Below are 21,080 nucleotides of genomic sequence, written 5' to 3'. Positions count from 1 at the left end.
GTGTGAGAAAGGGAGTGGTGAGTAGAGAGCAGGTTGAAGAACGTGGGCTCTCATCCACAACTGACAAGTACTTGGCTGTAGCTCATGAATAATTTTCTCTTCCATCAAAAGTATATAACACAAATGTCATTGTCAAGTTGATGAAATTTTCTGCATGCCTAATCAACTGTCAGTGTCAGCTGGTGATGTCAGATGTTGGGTCAGAAAATAAAACCAAGGGGGAAGCCAGATCACTGTCAGTCTTTTGGAATTTCTGAATTGTAGCAAATCTGGCATCCCAGCATATTGTTCGGATAGAAATATTCTGCTGGTAGAGTAAGAAGTCAGTGGATCAGAGTGAAAAGCAGCTAATAGTTTTGCTATTTTTACAATCTCAATTCATTTACCATTGCCATAGATGTGGCCAAAGAAGATTCAACCCCAGAACCAGTGAGGCAATGGGGTCATGAAGACAAATACACGACGAAATCAACAGCAGATGTCTTAGTTCCTGGAATTGTTCCTCGAAGAGGAATAAGTCAAAAAAATAATACTGATCATACAGGTATTCAGTAGAATGGTGGTGGGATTCCTTTTAACCCTGTCTATCTTAGGTGAGATAATCTCATGTTGTTAATTTTCATGTCTATTTTAAAACAGACACCGAAAATTAAATTGCATGTAACCTGAACTTATATAAGGTCGAGGAACAGAAACTAAATTGTTACCTTGGCCAGGACCTTATTGGTAAAATGAATGTGTTGAAGTTGCTACTTGGGGACTGTACCATGTGGAGATCACCTCATAAAATAATGTCATAAAATCATTTGTAAGCAGTTGCAGTCTAATGACATTTCCATATCTTTGAACTTCAGTTTTGAAATTTCCCTGTCAAAATTCCTTGCTTAATATTCTTTAATTGTGGCTAAGGGAGCACATGTGATTGTGATAGCCATGACCATTTTGATAGCCACCAAGATTGTGAGTAGTACTTGTCTGTTTGCCAGGCACTGCAGGTTTACACAACGTAAATTTGTTGAAGGAGTATTGCATTTTGAGTTGTGATCAAATTGACTGTTTCCCAAACATATGTTATTTTTTTTGCGGGGGCGGGGGGGGGCGGGAGAGTATGATATGTACAGGGGAATAATTTTCTAAAACAATTTAGGTCATGATTTCTCTATTCCGTTCTGCAAATATTTGCATTTATTGTTTCAATTATGTCATTTTGCTATCATGTGAAGCTAATGATCCTTCACAAAATGTATCTATTATGCTGTCTGCTGTTACATCTCCTACTTGAGAGCCTAGTGATGTCTTTAAATACTGTCTTTATGTCAGTATTAATGCCAAGATGTAAGGTTTTGCAGGATCCTTGCTTAAACATGGCAGTGTGTTGAAGTTTTTTGTGTACTTTAGAGACTCGTTTCCTTCCTAGTTTCAGTGGCTAGTGTTTCTTTTTAGGTAGACAATTAGAGCATCTCTTAATATCTGTAGTAAGAACTGATATATTGATTATTCATTTCACTTTGTTGTTCCTGGCATATTCTTGGGCTTTCCAAACTGCTGGTGTGTTTTACATTTCTTGAATATTTATCTCTGTAGAGATAAAAATCGGACTGAATTTGAGCCAGTGGGTTTGTTTAAGTTTTGAAAAAGGGAAGGAAATGACAACACCTTACTTCCCAAGCGTGGTGCGGGTTAATGGGCTTGTTAGCAGGAGCCATGCATGAATTTTATTATTAGACAATATTTCCATGTGTATGCACACTCTAATGTGGCATCTTTTGCCAAATGGTCCTTGGATCCAATGTTACTTTGATCGGAGCTGCTTCTGGCTGTTGATCACTTGAGTCTCTGTCCATTACTACTGGAAGGTTTCATGAGCAGATCAGAAACATTGCAACCTTCCCTATTTTGTTCTTTTTAAACTTTCAGTATAGTAGGAATTTTGTAAAACAAAAAACAAACAAACAGGTTTTAATTCTGCAAATTTCAAGGTTAATTGATAGTTAATAGTTAATTCAACCATCATTACAACAGCAGTAGTCTCAAAGGATGGAACCAAAACTGAAGAATCAACACAAGATCCACAGTTACATGGATTGCATCCTGAATGGAGCACTGAAGATGAGCCTGTTGTAAATGGCACTCAAGATTATGTATTACCTGGAGTTTTTCCTGAAATTGACAGTGGTTCTGACAGACATCCATCATCGCCTACTGCCAGTAAGAGTTATAATTTCCAGGAACTTCAGCTAACCTTTACTTTTCCATACATCAAAATCCTGGGGAAATGTGGTGTGGAAACAAATAGCTATTAGATGGAAATCCTACTGTGATTACATTCTGTTTATTTCATGGCTTCTTGCAAAGATGCATGATCAAACTCTGATTTTAATGAATGCGTTTGCACTAGTCGAAGGAAGGTGTGTGATCGTTTCTCAACAATCTTTCTGTCTCTTCAGTTTTGGAGATTAGTTGATTTTTCTCTCTTTTCTCACTTATGGGAACTATTTTCAAATTAGTAACAGATTAATACATATTTCTATAAGTATCACTACAAACAATTACACATAGCAATATTAGCTAATGTATGCGGTGTTTGCATGCATTTGATAAGTGTATGTGGTGTTATGGAAAGACAGTTTCACCCTGATTGCTACAGGGATACACTTCACAGAAGAACTCAAAATACAGGGCTAAAGAATACAATAAATATAAACTAGCTGGAAATTTAAAAGAAGAAAGCATTTTATCATGGTTTGGAAAACTGATTTTAATTTTCATAGAGTAATGGATCCCCCTTTTCCCTTTCCTTAGCATAGCCTGCCAGTATTTTACAAAAGAAGGCTTTTTGAAATGGTTGGCAAACAAGGTGTGATAGGGAGAAACCCAAATGAAAGCTCTGAGGAAACTATGGTTTATATGGAGCTTAAGCACTGCTGTATCCTTGTACTTTACCATTCCCGTGTCAAGGAATAGGGCCTTGCTATGAAACTCAACGCACCTGTGTTTCCTTTGACAATATCATGTATTTTTTTTGTCTGTGAAAACTCAAGGGCTCCAGATTTATATAACACAGCTCTAATGTTTTGTGAGCAATGCATGTTTGTTTGTTTTTTATCTAGGTGATAACCCAAATGACCCGAAGGGGTCCGGAAGAGGGACACACATTGACCAGACAGGGGAATCGCCAAAAAGCGAGCCACGAATGGCTATCATACCAGGTTGGTGTCTTTACTTTTACCATTTATGTTTATTATAAAGTCCTAGTGGTTTGTGATTGCTCCTCTCACTGCCACCACTGGAAGTGGTGAGCCTCTAGGTCAGTGGTTCCCAATCTTTTTATGGTGATGCCCCACCTCAGCATCTCTAAAATCCTAATTCCCCACCCCGGTGACATATAATTCTTATTATTTAAGAAGTGAACTCCTATTCACGTGGAGGAAGTTTAAAAGGCCATTCACTGTTAATAACTCGTTCTCAAATTGCCCCCGTGTGGGGCATGTGCCCCACTTTGGGAACCACAGCTCCAGATGCTTTGCGTGTAGAACTTCTTAGGTTAAATACTGAGAAATTAAGTTAAAGGTTCAGTCTAGGCAAGACCGTCACCTTACATTTCAGGATCTTCTGCCAGGCAGACAAGGAAAACACTTGGTTACATTGGCCACCAGATTCATTATAAAGTGGCTTCATTTTTGTCATGTATTTGCAAGGTCCGTGTAGCAGGAAACAGGAGGGAAAGTCTCAGGAACTTAGTTATCAGTTCTTGGGGAGCCCGGGGGCAAGTCGCTCTCACTGGTCTCCCTCAGTGTCATTGTTGCTAGTTGCCACTGCCAGACAGAGCCTGTGAGGAAGCAGGAGGCAGCAGCTATTACTGTTTCTTTTCAGCACCATCGTTGTTTGCTAGCTTATCCTATCTGGGTCAGAGATGGGGAGTCCAGGGGCGGGGGCAGGCACCTGGCTGAACCCATCTTTATAAATAATATTGCAGCACCATGCTAGTTCCTTGCACGTATTTACTTCATGCAGCCTTGTATGTGGATACACAGCCTTGTGGAGAAATATTAGCACAACAAAGGAAGAACCTGGAAACAACCAGCAGCCATTTTCTTAGTCACAGCAGTGCTGTGTACCAGCTGTTATGATCAGGTTTCTGTATGCTTCCCACTTCTCACAAAAGAGTCTCCATACAGTTATTTTTGCCATTTATATGGGCATGCAGGGGAGGAAAGAATATTTGTGAGCCAGACCTGAGAGGAAACCTCACTCTGTTGCTTCATACATTGAAAGAGAACAATAAGCATGGGTCCTTTAAGGAAATAAAGTGGGGTTATTAATGATACTATGTCAACTACTGTGTCAACTCTCTATCCAGATGACTAGCCAGTAAAAGTTTCCATGTTTTTTTCCCTCCCTTGAACTTCCACCCACAGATTGGCTTATTGTAGTTGCTTCTCTCTTGGCACTGGCATTGATACTTGGTGTTTGCATTGCTGTGAACAGTCGAAGGAGGTAAGGAATGGCTTTTGTAAATTTCCACTGGTTAGTGCCAGAACTTTCTTTTAGTCTTGTTGCTGGGAAATTCCAAGATCTGACATCTTTAAATAATACAAAGGAGAAAGCAGCTCCTTCTTTCAAGAGATGTCCATTGAAAAGCACACGTCAAGGCACACAATAGTGCATTTATACAAAAGTGTGGCTGGTAAATATTTAAATAAGTAAGCAATGAAGGAACTTCTTTATGCTTCTGAATATCTTTTAACCTTGCAACTGTAATAGTTAGCTGGTAATCAGTAAGTTTAATTTTTTCTTGTTTTTATAGTGGGTGTGTGGATGGATAGATAGATAGATGAGAGGGAGAGAGAGGTTGTCAACTATGTATTTTTAATGTGTTTTTTTCCCTTTGACATGAAATTGCACTATACAAGTATTTTCCTAAAGGATGCTCAGTCCTGCATGTGGGCATCCCATAGGCATCTAGGTGGCCACTGTGAGAGCAGGCAGGCACAGGAGGGATGGAGCTCTCCTTTCGTCCTATGCAACCAGCATAGAAACCAAGTAGGCTGCCAAAGCAAGGAAGCCCTGTATAGAAATGCAGTAGGTTAGAGGAGAGATGGAGCTCCTTGTCATCCTCCTTCCAGCTCTCAGCACGATAGTAAAAATTGCAGGCTTGTAACTTTCGTGGGCTTCTTTGCCACGCAGCAAAGCACCCACCTGCCTGTAACTGTAGATGATCCTATACTGTTAACCCATTTTAAGTCATGAGCGGACAGCTCTCCACTGACTGTGGACTGAGAATTACTACCTTGGCTGCAATCTGCATTCCAGTCCTATCAAAGTCATGTTACTTCATTGTTGTTGTTTTTATCTTATCTACCACACAGAAGGTACTTTTCAGAAGTATTTCCTGCTAGTTTGTAAGTTGATGCATGGATCTAAGTGTGGACATAAACATTTACTAATTAATGATAGTCTCTGACCTTTCATAGCTGCTGTTTTCTTCCTTTGTCTTGAAAGAAGCAGACAAGCACAGACCAACCATGATCAAATGCAGATAACATTTCCTTTAAAATGGTTCAGTCTGGAAGCTATAAATCAAAATGGCATCCTAACTGAAAACATAGTTTTTCTTTGAATATCGTGAGATAAAATACTACATGCATACTTGCAGGTTTCCCATGGGCATCTTGTTGGCCAAAGTGAGGACAGGATGCTGGACTTTTCTTATGTTTTAAAGCTTTGATTAACCCAGATAGAATCAGTGAGTTTTACTTCACTTTTTAATGTGATTGTATGCTTTGACATCCCATGTTTTTCCCTTTCCATTAGATGTGGGCAGAAGCAAAAACTTATTATCAACAATGGCAAAGGAGGCATAAATGAGAAAAACAAGGGTGGTTTGAATGGAGAAGCCAGTAGATCTCGGGAAATGGTTCATTTGGTGCATGATGAGAAGCCAGAAAACCAAACAGATGAATTCCAGGCAATTGATGAAACACAGAACCAACAAGAAGTGGCCTTGAAGAGTGGCGTGTAAGAGAGCTGCGCCAATCCAATTTCATCAGAGGTGAAGAAGCAAAAAAACAATGCACGGAACTGGGACTAGAACTCACAAATGCAATGAGCTACTGATGTCTTTGAAGCATAATTAAGCATACATTTTCTTCTTTCTCTATTTTTAATGGTCAGGTACAAGATAAAAATGTCGTGTTTCCTCTGCTCAAGATTGCTTAATTTTGCCCGGTTCAGATGGGCGACCACCAACATCACCCGTCTCCCAATTGTGGTCTACTGTTTGATAAGGCAGAATACCAACTTCAACTTATTTTCCCTAACTTGTGCAGCTTTCCCCTCATTATATTGTAATGGAGTCACCAGGCTCTCTAGCTAGTGCCTTTAAGGCATTAAGGTACTGAGCATAACCTTGAGGCCTAGAACGTCAATATTAATTGCAATGGGAGACTTCAGAACAGAATTCTTATTTGTCACTTAGCCCTGAAGGATTTGTCATCTTTTTGAATCTCACTCACTTCTTGATATTTGGAATTGTGTGCTGAAGTAATTGAATACAGAAAGACAAATTTGTCCAAAAATTCCAGGAATGTCCAATAACAATTTTTAATAGGGTGGAAAGGCGAGTAAGAATAAAATTGATTTTATAGCAAATAAATTTTTATTCTCTATAATCTAAATAATCTGTGATGTTGTTTTTGCATTTCAAAGTTGCATATCTGTTGCATGGTTCATAGTTGGAATATTTGTTAAAAGTATTAATTCAGCTCCATTTGACTACACCACATTTAGATATAATGGATGTACAACAGTAGATTTTCTATGGGATCCTTTGTATGTTTCCAATGAATTGGGGGTCTGAATCGAAACCCTATATGTCTGGGTGTTGTGTCTACTTCAAATAACTCTTTCCATTTTGGAGTTCCATGCATGGTTGCCAGCCTAATGTCAGAAACAGCACATGTAACTCCTAGTTAGATGGTTGGGTGGGGTGATGGCACTCATAAGTTGTATCACAGCTGCTTACTAGGAAGAAGGGGAGGCTGGTGCAGTGCCGACACACTAGCAGAGGTGCCAGATTGGCTCTGCTGGTACATTTGCACCACACTTAACTCTCCTTTCCTGAAAGCAGCAGCAATGTGGCTGATCAGAGGTCAGGTGAGTGCCATTGCTGCAACACACTGTCTGCTACTGGTAGCTCCAAGAACCATTCAGAGGTCCAAGAACCACACATGTGCAGCATTCCTTTGCATACACATTTCCCATCCTAGCAGGCCATGTGTGGGCAATAAGTTGCTTTTGTGCATAGCAGCACTATGGTGGTGGTTGCACTCTGCTGAGAATATGTTCCTTCTTAGGAAACTAGCATGTACACAGTCCATTCGTCTCATATTACCTGAATCATATTTGCAACATATTACCTGAATCATATTTGCAACCAACTGCTGTGGTTATTTTTATGTGCCCGGTGCAATCAAATGAAGTGTCTGAAGGAAAGGTTAAAACCCGTCTCCAACATCGAGAGGGGTTTTAACCTTTCCTTCAGACACTTCATTTGATTGCACCGGGCACATAAAAATAACCACAGCAGTCTCCATATGCCACAGAGATGAATAGCAAATGATCGCTTCCTTTCCAGTAGAAAGCTATAAATGGCCTGTTGGTTACACATGTCAAATGCTATGAGAAATACAACTCACCTGTAGGACTAAGAAGAAACTAACATAAAAATCTCTGAGAAAATCAAACACAAATATTATGAAGCTGAATAACAGTAAATAGTTGCAAATATATCACCACAGTTCCTTGTTCTTCTTATGTCCAATTTTCTTAAAAGACATATTTTTTAAAAAACCTAAAAACTCCTAATTACTTCCTAATTAACACCATGCACATTATCATACCAATGCAGAAATGTAGGCCTGTTTGTGGAAGGAGTGTTCCATGCATCAATGCTACAGCTTGGGGTAAGCATTGACATCTGTACCACATTGTTAATCTGGATCATACTACACTGTGTAGACGAACATCAGCCCTCCACCCTGCTCTGGCTGTTTAAACATGTTTGCACCTTGTCAGGTAATAACACTATGAATTGTTTCTTATTTTATTCACCATTGCCACTGCAAAATCCTAGTTTTCTTTACAGTCAGAAATGCTATGGATTCCTAGCAGCATACCCTCTTTTTGAACCCACCTTTTAAAAGCCCCCCCTCCTGTGGATTCTTTCCAAGTGGAGAGAACCATTTTTACTGTTTTAGTGTCATGTGGGAACAATTAGAATGTCATTCATTCACTCCCTTTCCAAGGCACAGTGGTGTCAGCAGACGTCTTTTAGATGTCCTTGAGTCACTGGCAGAGGATTTTCTTCTAGCCAGCATATTCAAACAGCTGTGGCTTATTTATTTCATTGCTCTCCCCCCCCCCCCATTTGTATCAGGGACACTGGTGGTCTCCAAAAGTTATAAACACTTACTGAAGCTTGGCAGTTTTCTTCTACAGAAAATAATCTCCATTGTTTTCTAAGTTGAAGCCAGATGATATATCCTTTAAACAAAAACACCCAATATCCCTGGTCCTGACATGAATAAAATAATAGAAGTAGTTTTCCAGCCCTTTTTTGTTCACCAACTCCCTAACTGAAGCATCACTGCTTAGGAGTTTAAAAATTGGTTTTCCGCTTCTGTGCTGGACATAATTAGCTGCTTAAGAGACAAGTCTGCTACCCAAGTGCAATGTCCTTCAGCTGCCATTGGTTCACCTGCTTTGATGTAACAGTCTGTGGTGCATGGACAGCATTGGCCCAGAAAGCACGTTGCACTGGGACAACTGGAAACCTTTGATTTTAGATTATTTATTCTCTGATCAACTATGGCATATCGAAACCACAAAATTTAAGTAACATGGCAAGCTTGGTTGTGTCAGACGTATGGTTTCAGACCTCTTTGCCAGAAAAGGACAGACTTCCTAAGCTGATTCATACTCAAAAAACTCCCCATGTATAAGTAATTTAAAATAGAGATTTACATATACTAAGTAGAAATAGTGTTGGGGAATAAAATACTTTGCACAAACACATCACATATTCTTTTCAGAGTTGAAAAGTAATAATTGACACTCGCTCTAACCGTTAAAATTATGAATCCACATTTATTGATGATATGTACATAAAAAGTACAACACTTAGTGAAATATTGTCTTTGCTGATTATTTCCAGTATATAAAGAATGTCCAGTTTTGTTTTATACATAAGTTACGGAAATCAGTTCACACAGTAAGAAAGTATTAAAAGCAAATACTGTAGTTACTAAAGGAGGTATAGATAAAGATTAGAAGAATTAGAACTATAAACTACAAAAAAAATATATACTCAGTAAATGAGGCATTCCCATTACAATATACAAGAAAGTAACCAGAGTTAATAGAAAGTTTTCGCATCTGCATTCATTAGTCTTTACACAAAATGTGGTACAGGAACTGTACAAGTACATCATTTCGATTCCCAGATGAACACTTCCAATCAATGTCAAAGACCAGGCTTATGGTTTCTTTTGGATGTATTCTAAATGGATCACATCACATTTCAAGGGAAGAACTGCAAATTGATCATATACACAATGGCCATGATCTCAAAGGCCCTGAGCACAATAATTTCCCTAAACAGCACAGTCCTATACATTTCTACTTGGAAGTAAGTTCCATTGAGTTTAATGTAACTTACTCCCACATGAATGCTTTGATGTCACATAGAGGAGGGAGAAAGGTTGTTTTCTGCTGCTCCAGAGAAGCGGACACGGAGCAATGGATCCAAACTACAAGAAAGAAGATTCCACCTAAACATTAGGAAGAACTTCCTGACAGTAAGAGCTGTTCGACAGTGGAATTTGCTGCCAAGGAGTGTGGTGGAGTCTCCTTCTTTGGAGGTCTTTAAGCAGAGGCTTGACAACCATATGTCAGGAGTGCTCTGATGGTGTTTTCTGCTTGGCAGGGGGTTGGACTCGATGGCCCTTGTGGTCTCTTCCAACTCTATGATTCTATGATTCTATGAATGTGTATAGGATTTCGCCCATAGTTGCATATGAAAAAGAACACATGCACAGATCTTGAAATTTTGTGGCTTTCCCCTTTTGTTGTCTCACACACTTGCGGTCATCAGGTTCAGAGTGATTTGCCACTTCAGCAATTGCTAAAGGCAATTCACAATAGGTAAGCCGGAATCGAAAAAAGGAATAGTTATAGAGTACTTTTAAGGCAGATGACAACTAGCTTCCGTATGGGATATTTTATCCCATGGAATATGCCACATTAAAGGTGCTACATTTATTGAGTGAAAGCAACAGTGAATCCTGCCAGCCTTTCCACTAGTAGCTCTTTTTCAGAGAGCTTCTTTATTATCAGAGACATTCAAATTCTTAATATATAAAAAGTATGATTACTGGTGCATGGAAATTCTGAGATACAACACAACAGGTAAAGCACACCTCAAAAACACAGTTGTTTGTCTGTTTCCAAAACTGGCATGAATGGGATTTGTTATAATTTTTCATATGCTTACTTTTGAAAAATGGAAGCAGTATTTGCCTCTGTTCTTCTGGCTAGCTGGTGTAACACAAATCTTAAGAATGATAATGATAGGCTTGCATCCAGCATTAGATAAACCCAGAGTAGATCCATTGAAATTAATGGATTTGGCCAATTTGGGTCCATTAATTTCAGTGTGTATATTCTGAGTAAACTTAGCTGGAAACAGTCCAGTGTCTATAGTTAACAGGCATGTCTGTGCCTTGATTTAAAGCAAAATGACAGGCTCAGGTTATGCAGATTCTTCAGTGGATACTGTTGTCAGTGAACAAGTGAAAGCAAATGAACATCAGAGGAATCTTGAAATGTTGTTGGATGACAGCAGGAGTCCATGTTGCAAAGCAGAAACAGACATTGCAATTGCAAACGATAAGCATGGCATCCAAAGTAAAGAGTACAGCAAGGTTTGTTTTTACTTCTGACCAATGAGCTAACTGATGCAGCGACTTACTAATAATCATGTCTCTACATTTCCAACATATCAGGTATACAGACGAAAATATATTAATATTATAAACTCAGAATAATATGCCTACATTAATTCTTTAATGTAGCAGTGATATTGCATTCACAGTGCAGCAAAATGAGACGGCCAGTCACATTCACTAAGTGCCAGGGATTTACAAACATACACACACACTCGCATGCTGCTGGTTAGATATATAAAAACAAAGACTAACATATGTACAATGAGTCGGCTGCAATAAAAGGTTCCAACAATTATTCAGACTTTGACATGCACCAACATGTTTATATTATCAACATATAAAACCAGTTATCTGCCTATGGAGATTATTCTGATAAATACCTGGGGATGGAAATACTGACAAGCAGCCAACCCAACCCAAATTCTTTTCGGAACATATTATAAAGTTTCTACTCCAGCATAACTGATGTTAAATTAAAAACCAAATGGCAACTATTAATACTGTATACACAATTTCACTGAAATTACACGAAGATAAGCTACATTATCTACACAAAGTGCGGAGAGGCACTGTTCTTCATGCGGAAAACAACGCACCAAGACTGGTATTCATAAGAGTGTCATGCTTTGACAGCTATCATTAGTACTTTTATCTTACCACTAGAACACATTTGGCTCTAATTACGAGAGTATTTGAAAACTCTGCTTTTAAAATAGAAGAGGATTACAAAATAAGTTTACATTGACAACATTCTAGATCTACTGTACAGTTTGCTCACCCAAACGCAAGGCATGTACAACAGGTTTCTCTAGTTAAATATACCTGTTTCATGGATCGTTGATGGTTTCAGTACATATCCTCTGCTCTGTGTGCTATGCAGTTGGTGTGCCAAGAGACAACATCTACATTGTATTTAAGCTGTTCCTCAGGTTTTAATAACTCTTATTTGCTCATTCAATGTGCTTGGGTAATAGCAAGGCCATAGGACTAGAGATACTTTATAATTAACTGCTAAGGAAATAAAAGAAAAACAGATCTCATTCATCCTGGTGAAAAATATACCGCTTGCTTTCTTATAAATGTCTTAAAAATCAGGAGGTATTTCTATATGTGCAAGTCGATTGACATGGTCCCATAAGAATGTTGTTTGGTCCTTTTGTACAAAGGCAAAGACATGAAACACAGTTCTGCAGTTCCTTACATTGTCTGAACTTGTATAAATATCATTTTACGTGACAGACCCTGCAACCCTATGATCACTGAGGTGTTCCATGGCCATAAAACCGATTCAATTTCACACTATAAGGGCAAAGCTCTGCCCTCCAGAGGAAGATCCAACTTCGTTGATACTCTCCCTGTGGAAACCTTTGTGTCCTAGCCTAAAATAAATTCTTGGTCAGGAAGAAGACAAGGAAAAACAAAAGATCCATTCCAACCTCACTTCTGACTACACCAACAGGCCATTGAATGTGGCCATTTGCCTGTCTTCTGTTCCCTTCCCCCTGCATAAGAACCCACATACCCGGGAATAACCCCCCTTGAATTCAACAGGACTCACTTCTGAGTACACATGGCTAAGTTTGGGCTGTTATTCATTAAATAACTATGACCCCTTATTGGCTTTGCTGCCGCCTCCTTTCTTGTATAGTATTTGTCGAGCAGCAAAACTTGTGATCTGGCTTTGAAGTGAACTGGCAAAGCCTGTTACTTTAGCCAGTCTAGAAAAGACTGTGGAGGAACTGCAGGCCTGGTCTCTGAAGGCTTCTGGCCAATCCAGCAAACAACGTCTGTGCACATAAATAAATACAGATGCTCATCTCCTTCCACGTTCTGATTCTCACCCAAGCCACTTTGAACTAGCTGGATGCATCACTTGATGCCAATTACGGGACACCAGTTCTTATGCCTGATGGCCCATGACTACAGCTGGATCAGGGCCTTATTCAGAAGCTGCAATCCTAAAGTACACAGACTTTGTAATTGATTCCATTGGAAACATTGGGGACAACAGGAAAATGCAGGCAGGAGAAGGGTTGGGGGACAAAATATACTGGTGAATAAATTATTTTGGATCAGACTCTTTGTATATTGCAGGGTGGAGACCCTTCCTAATTCTCCTGGTAAAGACACCAGGTTAAGGCTGTGATTCTAAACACACTTACTAGGGAGTAAGCACTGTTTAACACAGTGGGTCTTTTGTCTGAGTAAACATGCATAGGATTACACTGTAAGTATCAAAAATAACAGATCAATCATTTGTTCATCTGATCAATCTTAAGATTATTATAACAACATAGTGTTCCATAATGAACTGCAGCATTTAAAGACACCTTTATTTCCTATTTGTGCTTTGCTTAGAGGTTATAAATAAAGTTTACAGGCTTACGTTAATTTAATATAACACAGATAATTTTTACTAATCTATATATGTTATAAGAAAATTTTCCATTTCCCCTTTAATATGGATTCCCTGTAAATATTGTAGCTTTCTCTCTCTGTCTTATAAGGTTGTATAACAAAATATTGGTATGTCTGTAAACAGTATAAGAAAATATCAGTATGTCTGCAAATTACAGATACTAAATTTGTTAATTCAGTCTACACTGTAGTTTGTGGCTGCTGGACAAAAGGTATGAATAAATGCCTACATTAGAATTGAAGATGTATTTAGCAGTAGAAATACATATTTTCCTCATGCATTCCATAAATTACAGTTCACACTAGGAAGGACAGGAAAGAAGGGGATTTTTGTTGTTGCAGTATTCAAAAGGAAGCTTGAAGAAGAAGCTTGGAAGAAGTTAAAAAATGGAATGTTGGAATCTACAGCACTGACTGAAAAATATCAACTGGTAATCAAGATTTGCAAATAAGCTTTCAAAGCTGTAGAAAATCAATGAAAAAATCCCTGTGAAGCATTATGTGTTATGTACAAAATACTGTTAATGTGAAAGACTCACGGTATTAAATTGTGCCCATGTCTTGAATAAATGTGCACAAACCCTGGTTTTAAAGACAATAGTTGAGGGATCTGTGTGCCACTGACTGAAAAGGAACTTAATTTCAAATAATCTTCTTGTTCCAGCAATAGATAAGTTTTGAAGGAATAAATCAGATCCCTCCAGTTAATGGAATGGGGATCCCTGAATATGTAGAGGTCCTATGTGCACATATTTGCTTTTTGCCTTTTAGGAAATACTGTAATAAACCCAGCAAAGACTGGGTTGGATAATGAATTCTCTTTACCTGCTGGTTAAGGCTGTTCCAAGACAACTGAGAGAGTGTTGGGTGGCTTAGAGGCTGCTTCCAGTCAGCTGAAATGTAGGTAGGTTGACTTGTGTTATAACCCAACATCCAAGCAAGTGTGTGATGCCATTCAGTGCATATTAGGCAAACTTGCAGCAACACAAAGCTTGGTCTGGCTAAGAGCTTGGCTTAGTCACATAATCAGAATGAATGTAATACTGGTGACTAGATAACTACACATGTATTATGCCGAACTCAAGCCATTTTAACCCAAATTAGTGACATAAAATGCTACCCCACTGAAGTTGTGTGGACAATAAATGGAAAACAATACGATTAATTGTGACAAATGTTGACCAGTAACACTGGAGGACTGTCATCATTCCGTTTCATTGCTTCATACCTCCATTACATATTACATATCATTACATATTTCATACCTCCATTACATTACATATCTCAATGAACCTCTGCCCAGCCCACTGATTTTCAGGCATCATAAAGTTCTCTCTCCATGTAGAGAAAATAAGAGCATTAGAGATGGAGTTACATGGCTAGAGTGGCTGCTTGAAAAAATGTTAGTAGCTGCAAGATAACAGGTATCACAATGATGAGCAAGAGAAAGATAGAAGGAGCTCCAGGCCCAGGGTCATGTCTGGGCAGGAAGAGAGGGGGGGGGGCTTTTTGTTTGTTTGTTTGTTTTGTTTTGAGAAACTAGAGAAGTACAGGTAAGACATTTGGTAGAAGAAAAGATTAGAGGAGATACAAACGAGAGGGGAGGAGAGCCAAGGAGCTATGGGAAGAAGAGGAGAAACTCCAGTTTCTTGGGAAGAGGAGGGTTAAAGTAAATAGGAATAGGGCACAAGAGTTTGGATCCTTCCCCACACTCAATAGATTTACTTATACAAGTATGAATTACTGATTGTGTCCTATGGAAATCCACTGAAAGCAGAACATCAATGGAATTGCCACCAGCAAAGACCAAACCTCAGCCTGCTGTCCTTGAAATCTAAGGAAGATACCCACCCAGGGGTGTATCTAGGGGTTGGTCAAGTTAAGTAGGAGCCCACCTGCCTGTCCACACACTCCCCAGGCTGCTTCTTCCCTGGTCAGGGAGACCAGGCGACATGTGCAGGATCCTCTTGCAAGGGTGCAAGATAAGAGGAGGATGTGTCTCCTTGCCAAGGGTGCAAGGGAGCCTAAGTACACCTGTGTACCCACCCATTAGTTATAGTCCGAGCAGACCCATGCAAATCAATGTACTCAGGTCTGCTCTGAGTATGACTCATGTTGGATGTCACCTTATGCCATTAATTATTTTTTGAAGTCCTTAAATGGTACTAGCCAAAGAACAAAGCCAAGCCACCCAAGAGCAATACAAAATTACAAGCTGGTCACCTTTTTTCAAGCGAATGGGATGCTACAGAAGGTCTAATGCAAAGTGCTCAACATCCTTCATTTCCCTTGATGACAATGTGAGGCAGATTATCAGCATTCTGAAATCTTAGATCCCTTTTATAAAGAATCTACAAAGAGGTAAAAGCAAGGTCCTCTTAATTATGCAGACTAGCAAGCGAGACCTGAGCAAAGAAATCATTTCATCCAAAGTGCTGGTGCAAAATTAGTCGAGAGAAGCAAATGAAGTGGAAATTGTTTCTCACCTGCTACTTACTTAAGCATTCACCTGCCCAAGAATGACTGAAACAAAAAGGGAAAGGTTTTGAGCCTAAGCAGGGAAAGCACTAAAACACACACATGCTCTTACTACACACACTCATGCTGGAAAGAGCTTGAAGTGTTGGTGAAATGTCAGGGTCTTCCGTATAACTTCCTACAAATTATACTTTTAATTGTTTCCTGTCACTGATTCTGTCTAGATTACTATCACAAGTCTGGGCAGAAGGGACAGTTGGAGATGGGAGATTAGGTTGCACAGATGATTACAGTTGATTTTACATGCCCCTTGGTAGAAGCTGCTTCCTAATAAGAGAGGAATGGAACATAGTATTGAAAGATGGCATGCCTCAGGCTAGTAGGAAAAAGCATAGTGTGCAAATTCATGTTGAAAATATAGAACATTTGCAAGTTGAAAGAAGTGTCTATTAAAAAAAGGAATGTGCGTTAGTGTTGTGACCACTTACAAGGTTCATTCCCCCCCCCCCCTAGTTTAGCAACCTAGATTCATATTGGCTAAGCAAACTATGAAATGGCAGCTAAGGATATTTAGACTTCATAATTAAATAGAAATACTTGTGGACAGTCAGTTGACCAGTTAGAACAACAGAATTATGTAATAGCATCTAGAAGATAAAATATGCAGGCCTCCAATATAATAGTTGCTTCCTTCTCCCTGTTTTATATTGTTGGGAAAGGAGTATCGTAAGATTGAAATTCCCTGAGTTATAAAACATACAAAAATCCCTCCCCCCCGCCCAGTTTTGTAAAAGGTATTCTTTCTGTTGATATCCATTCAAAAAATTTTAACTCTGCACACATGCGGAATTTATCCCCATTTCAATTTGAGAACGTCTTCCTAGTTTATAAAATAAAATAAAAGCAATGGGGTATTTTTTTATTAGTGTTGCTCAAACCATTACCCTAGACAGGGGTCTGGAAATCACATTGCTTGCTCAGTACCTTGTTTGCTCATTCTAATTGTGCACTGAACAGCTGCCAAGTATAAAGTGATGTGGGGAAGAATAGAAATACGTATGTAAGCAATCCCCATGGTACCTCATTGATGTTAACATGAACATGTGCACAAAAGATGGGGTAGGGCCTTCAATTCTACAAAATGTATGTATTCCATGAAAAGTATAATATCAGAATATAAAAATCCACGGGTAGATTCCTTCCCTACAAGAGCACACTGCCTTTATGTCAAGGAATCAGCAGAGCTGTTTCTCCTCTCTCCCTTCAGTGTGTCAAATTAGTTGGGAATTGAAAGATATGAGCACAGCTCTCCCACACAGCCTACCCCACCCCATCTCTGGCCACTTAGTTAAATTATATGACCTCCAGAATTCAAGGTGATCAAGAAGAATGGGTGCGCAGGCTGGTTTAATGGGAGACAAAGCCAGTCCTCCTATGACCCAGCCTGCGAAGTTATGTTCATGTATGAACAGAGCAAAAGGGAGAAACATGATTCTGTTGAAACCTATGGGAAATCCTTCATGCCTGTTTGGCGAAGGATAATACTCTGTATAAGTCTGCAGGAAGGCAAACATGTTCAGAGTGGCTCAGTTAGTAGAGCATGAGACACTTTATCTCAATATTTTTGGCTCTAGAACCATGTTGGGCAAAGATTCCTGCATTGTAGATGGTTGGACTAAATGACCCTCATTGACCCTTCCAACTCTGCAATTCTATGATCTGTCAACAAGAGATTAAATCTTTCCTGCTCCAACTTACAGATATTTGCTGTGGCAGTGTGTCCTGTTATGATGGGTTGTCAAGGAATTATTGCAGTTTGGGCATCACAACAATTACTAAATATAATTCTGTTACAATTCTGAATGGATATTCTTTACCCAAACCCATTTGTACAAACCAAGATATAACTGACAAGATTATTACCATATCTTACGTTTCAGTTCTCTGTTCACAAGGACCAAACATATAAAACATTTTCGCCAGTGTATAAACAGCTTCCAGCTGTTAAACAATATTAAACTTGCTAAGTTTGTTTTTAGCAAAATGAATGCAAAAGATGTGATTTATTAGCAGACATTTTATCCCTAAAGAATAGCACCTTGTTCCATCCCAGGTCTCAGCGAAAGGGTGACAAGATATTACTTGCTGCAGATTTTCCTGCTGAAATACCAGTGATATGCATCTATATGGTACTTTGACGTTGCTGGATTGAGACAGTCACATATTGCAGTCTATGTTTCTCCTTGTATGGATAATCAGAATTGTGCTAGTTGCTAGTATGAATAGCATACAATCTGGGATGGTTTATTAGCTCTGAATACTACATATTTCACACCTAAATTTATATACTGGCAATACAGTCCATTGAACTCAATTGGAGAAAAAATCATGGTCAAGCCATGTATACATGCTGCCCAGGGATTAATTCATTTTTGGGGACCATGCACACAGGCATTCACACCCATCCACCACTATAAACTGCAAATCATTTTTCCTATACCTTCAAGTTTTGGGTGACCAAAATGACGATATCCCCTGGGATCTGGCATGCATGGGGCTCTGGATGGTTAAAAGAACTGGGATATGACCATCGATGTGAGGATGGCATGAATAATAGGGAACTGAGAATATCATATGCCACGTATTAATAAAGCACATATAAAACATTTACAGTGATCCTATATTACAGTCCACAGTGCTAACTGTATTTGATATGCACCAAGGTGCTGGTTGACATCTACAGCAGGAGAAGAGGCATTGCAAAAGACTGCACCCTTTACATTATACTTAATGCTTATTAGCCAGTCTCACCAGCCATTGGGGCTTTCTGATCTTTCCTCTTTTGCAGCATCTACATTCTCTACGTCTTGAGTTGAACAGAGGAAGCCCAGCAAAAATACATCTCTTGAACTGACAGGGTGTCCTTCAGCCACATCCATTCAAATGGTGACACAATTGAGAGAGATGGTTATGAATTATTTGGCAAAGATGCTAAAGGAGCAATGACTTTATGAGACTGTTTCTAAGTTTCCGTTAAGAGCATTAAATAAGTGAATAGTTTTTATACTAAATGAAGACAGTGAAAAATCTTCTTGAATCTTGATACCAGCTTTTACCACAAGACAACTTCTGGGGCTTATTAGAGGTGGACCTGGATTGTTCCTTCCTTATTTCTCATGTTTCCAAGGTTCTTCTTCAACAGCATTGAAGTCTGCAGATTTGCCGTTTGTTGCCAGGGTGACCTGTAAATAATTGTCATCAACACCTAACTTAAAGTTCAAGGCACTTTTGCGAGAAATGTCAAGAATTAAACAGCAAAACTGAATATTTACAAGATTTACATTAAATCTATGTGTGAAAATATACATACGTGTTTTTATTTTGTACTGAATCAGTTCTGCCCTTTCAATGTTTCTCAATCTGCAGGAAGAACTCAAAATTACAACAGTGCTCTGTCCGCAAAGCAGAATGTTGAGAAATCAGGTCTATAGGCCTGATGTGCACAGAGATACACATACATATGTGAATCATACACACATACATATGCACATATGTTACAAAAAGCTAAACAGTAAACGGCAGAATTGATCCTCCACAAGGACCTGCTGGGAAACATCACTGTTCACTACTGTGTCCGATCGTGTAATGTTGAAGGTGCAGTTACAACTGAGTCAAACCATACTTAACAAGGCTGCATTTTACATACAAAACCACAAACAACCATATCAGAGTCTCAGCTAAAGGTTCACACTTCAATGTTAACTTGATAACAATTGTGGAAGACCAAGAATGGTAAATCATTCCATGGGAAATACTGGCTTGTAAGCAACATCTCAGCAGTCAATATTTTTTCTAAAGGAAAAAAACAACAACCCCACAGCCAGCCAAGCGCCATCTTTTTTCCCCAGTGGAGATGTGCTATGCATGGCTAGATAAGCCAAAATGGCCAATGTGCTTGTTTGACTGGGCAGAAATGAACTGGACCTTTACATAGTAAGGGAGTCTTTCATCTAATTCTAAACAGAACCCCATTATTTCCTAGCTTACCTTTCATGTTACTGTCCTCAGCTTCGCATGAAAACTTAAAGACAGGACTGATATTCCACATGATGGACAAACTGGACGCATGGGAGCATTGGGACATGAAATCATGACAATGTACCCATGTTTGAAACAAAGCCAGCCTCTTTCTTAGATAATTAAAAGGGAAACACATGCATTATAAAGAACAGAATACACCACATATTTGGAACTGAAATTATAGGTTAGTTTGCAAAGGAAGTAATGTGAATTGTGATTTTAAAAAATAATACAGAAAAACAGCCCATGCAACAACAATCGACATAGCTTGCTAATAAAGCATATATTAGCTGTGCAAAGCAATCAAACTAGGAAGCTGTTTAGAATATTAAGTAGAAATGACATGTCATTATATTAATACTTGAGACAAAGAAACAACAACAACAACCACTGACCAGAGTTGCAGCAAACTTTTCTCTTGCAGGGCATTTTCTACAATTTCATTCACTTACTTTTCTGCGCTGCTTGTAATTTTTTAAACTTATCAAGAATAATCCAGACAAATTTAATAGGGTTGCCACACATCTGGAATTTCCTGTACATAGCTGGCAATCAGCAATTGGAAACTGAGTCTGAGCAGGAATCGCTGAAATGTCTGGGGAAATCCGGACATATGGCAACCCCTGTTGGCATTGTCGTTTTCAGTGATGTTTGATGAGACTTTGCATGCAAAAAGACTCAAAAAGTTTGGTCAAAACTTAAAATAATAATTTTAAAAAGGCTCAACAACTTTTCTGTCCAGATTTTCAATATGCAGTATTTAAATGAGCATGACTGAACTATGTGCTTAACTCAAAGGGGCTCAATTTTTTAACCATGGGATTCTTCTACACTTTATTATTATACATAACTATGTGATCTGAGAAATGTTTAAAACAGTAGATGCCTACTTCAGAGAAATAAACTCAGGTCCTAGGCATAATGTCAGAGCAATGGTGCCTTTCTTTAGAACTGGCATATTTATAAAGCCTTTCTGTCAGATTGTTTTTAGTTACAGGCAAAGCTTTGTTATTTTTAAATTACTTGTGTGATTTTAGAAACCTGATGTTGTACGCAGCCATCAATGGTTTCTCTCCCCTGTTCTCCCTACTGGGACTT

General features: G+C 38.9%; 2 protein-coding genes and 1 long non-coding RNA gene across 21 annotated transcripts in view; 2 read left to right on the top strand and 1 right to left on the bottom strand.

Moving 5' to 3' along the window:
• CD44 (CD44 molecule (IN blood group)) overlaps positions 1-6,680 on the top strand; it is a 72,176-nt gene extending 65,496 nt beyond the window's left edge. For 15 of the 17 annotated variants that reach the window (XM_079950933.1, XM_079950926.1, XM_079950935.1 and 12 more), the window contains 5 exons: positions 398-544; positions 2,023-2,208; positions 3,111-3,209; positions 4,419-4,497; positions 5,815-6,680. In XM_079950933.1, coding sequence (XP_079807059.1) covers positions 398-544; positions 2,023-2,208; positions 3,111-3,209; positions 4,419-4,497; positions 5,815-6,022 — 719 coding nt within the window. In that variant the 3' untranslated portion in view covers positions 6,023-6,680. The remainder of the gene's footprint in view (positions 1-397; positions 545-2,022; positions 2,209-3,110; positions 3,210-4,418; positions 4,498-5,814) is intronic. The other 2 variants (XM_079950931.1, XM_079950925.1) reach the window with 2 other exon arrangements.
• An 843-nt stretch (positions 6,681-7,523) lies between these two features.
• Positions 7,524-14,344, top strand: LOC307202772. The gene is made up of 2 exons (XR_013832991.1): positions 7,524-9,738; positions 10,056-14,344. It is a non-coding gene; the product is annotated as an uncharacterized lncRNA (long non-coding RNA).
• A 2,066-nt stretch (positions 14,345-16,410) lies between these two features.
• SLC1A2 (solute carrier family 1 member 2) overlaps positions 16,411-21,080 on the bottom strand; it is a 92,300-nt gene continuing 87,630 nt past the window's right edge. For 2 of the 3 annotated variants that reach the window (XM_079951664.1, XM_079951663.1), the window contains exon 12: positions 16,411-19,144. In XM_079951664.1, the coding sequence (XP_079807790.1) occupies positions 19,070-19,144 (75 nt within the window). In that variant the 3' untranslated portion in view covers positions 16,411-19,069. Of the gene's footprint in view, positions 19,145-19,272; positions 19,323-21,080 lie in introns of all 3 variants that reach the window. The other variant, XM_079951665.1, reaches the window with a different exon arrangement.

The sequence above is a fragment of the Podarcis cretensis genome, assembly GCF_951804945.1.
Source record: "Podarcis cretensis genome assembly, chromosome: 1".
Lineage (NCBI taxonomy): Eukaryota > Metazoa > Chordata > Lepidosauria > Squamata > Lacertidae > Podarcis > Podarcis cretensis.
The sequence above is the reverse complement of the archived record's forward strand: the minus strand, read 5'-3'. Positions and strand labels throughout refer to the sequence as shown.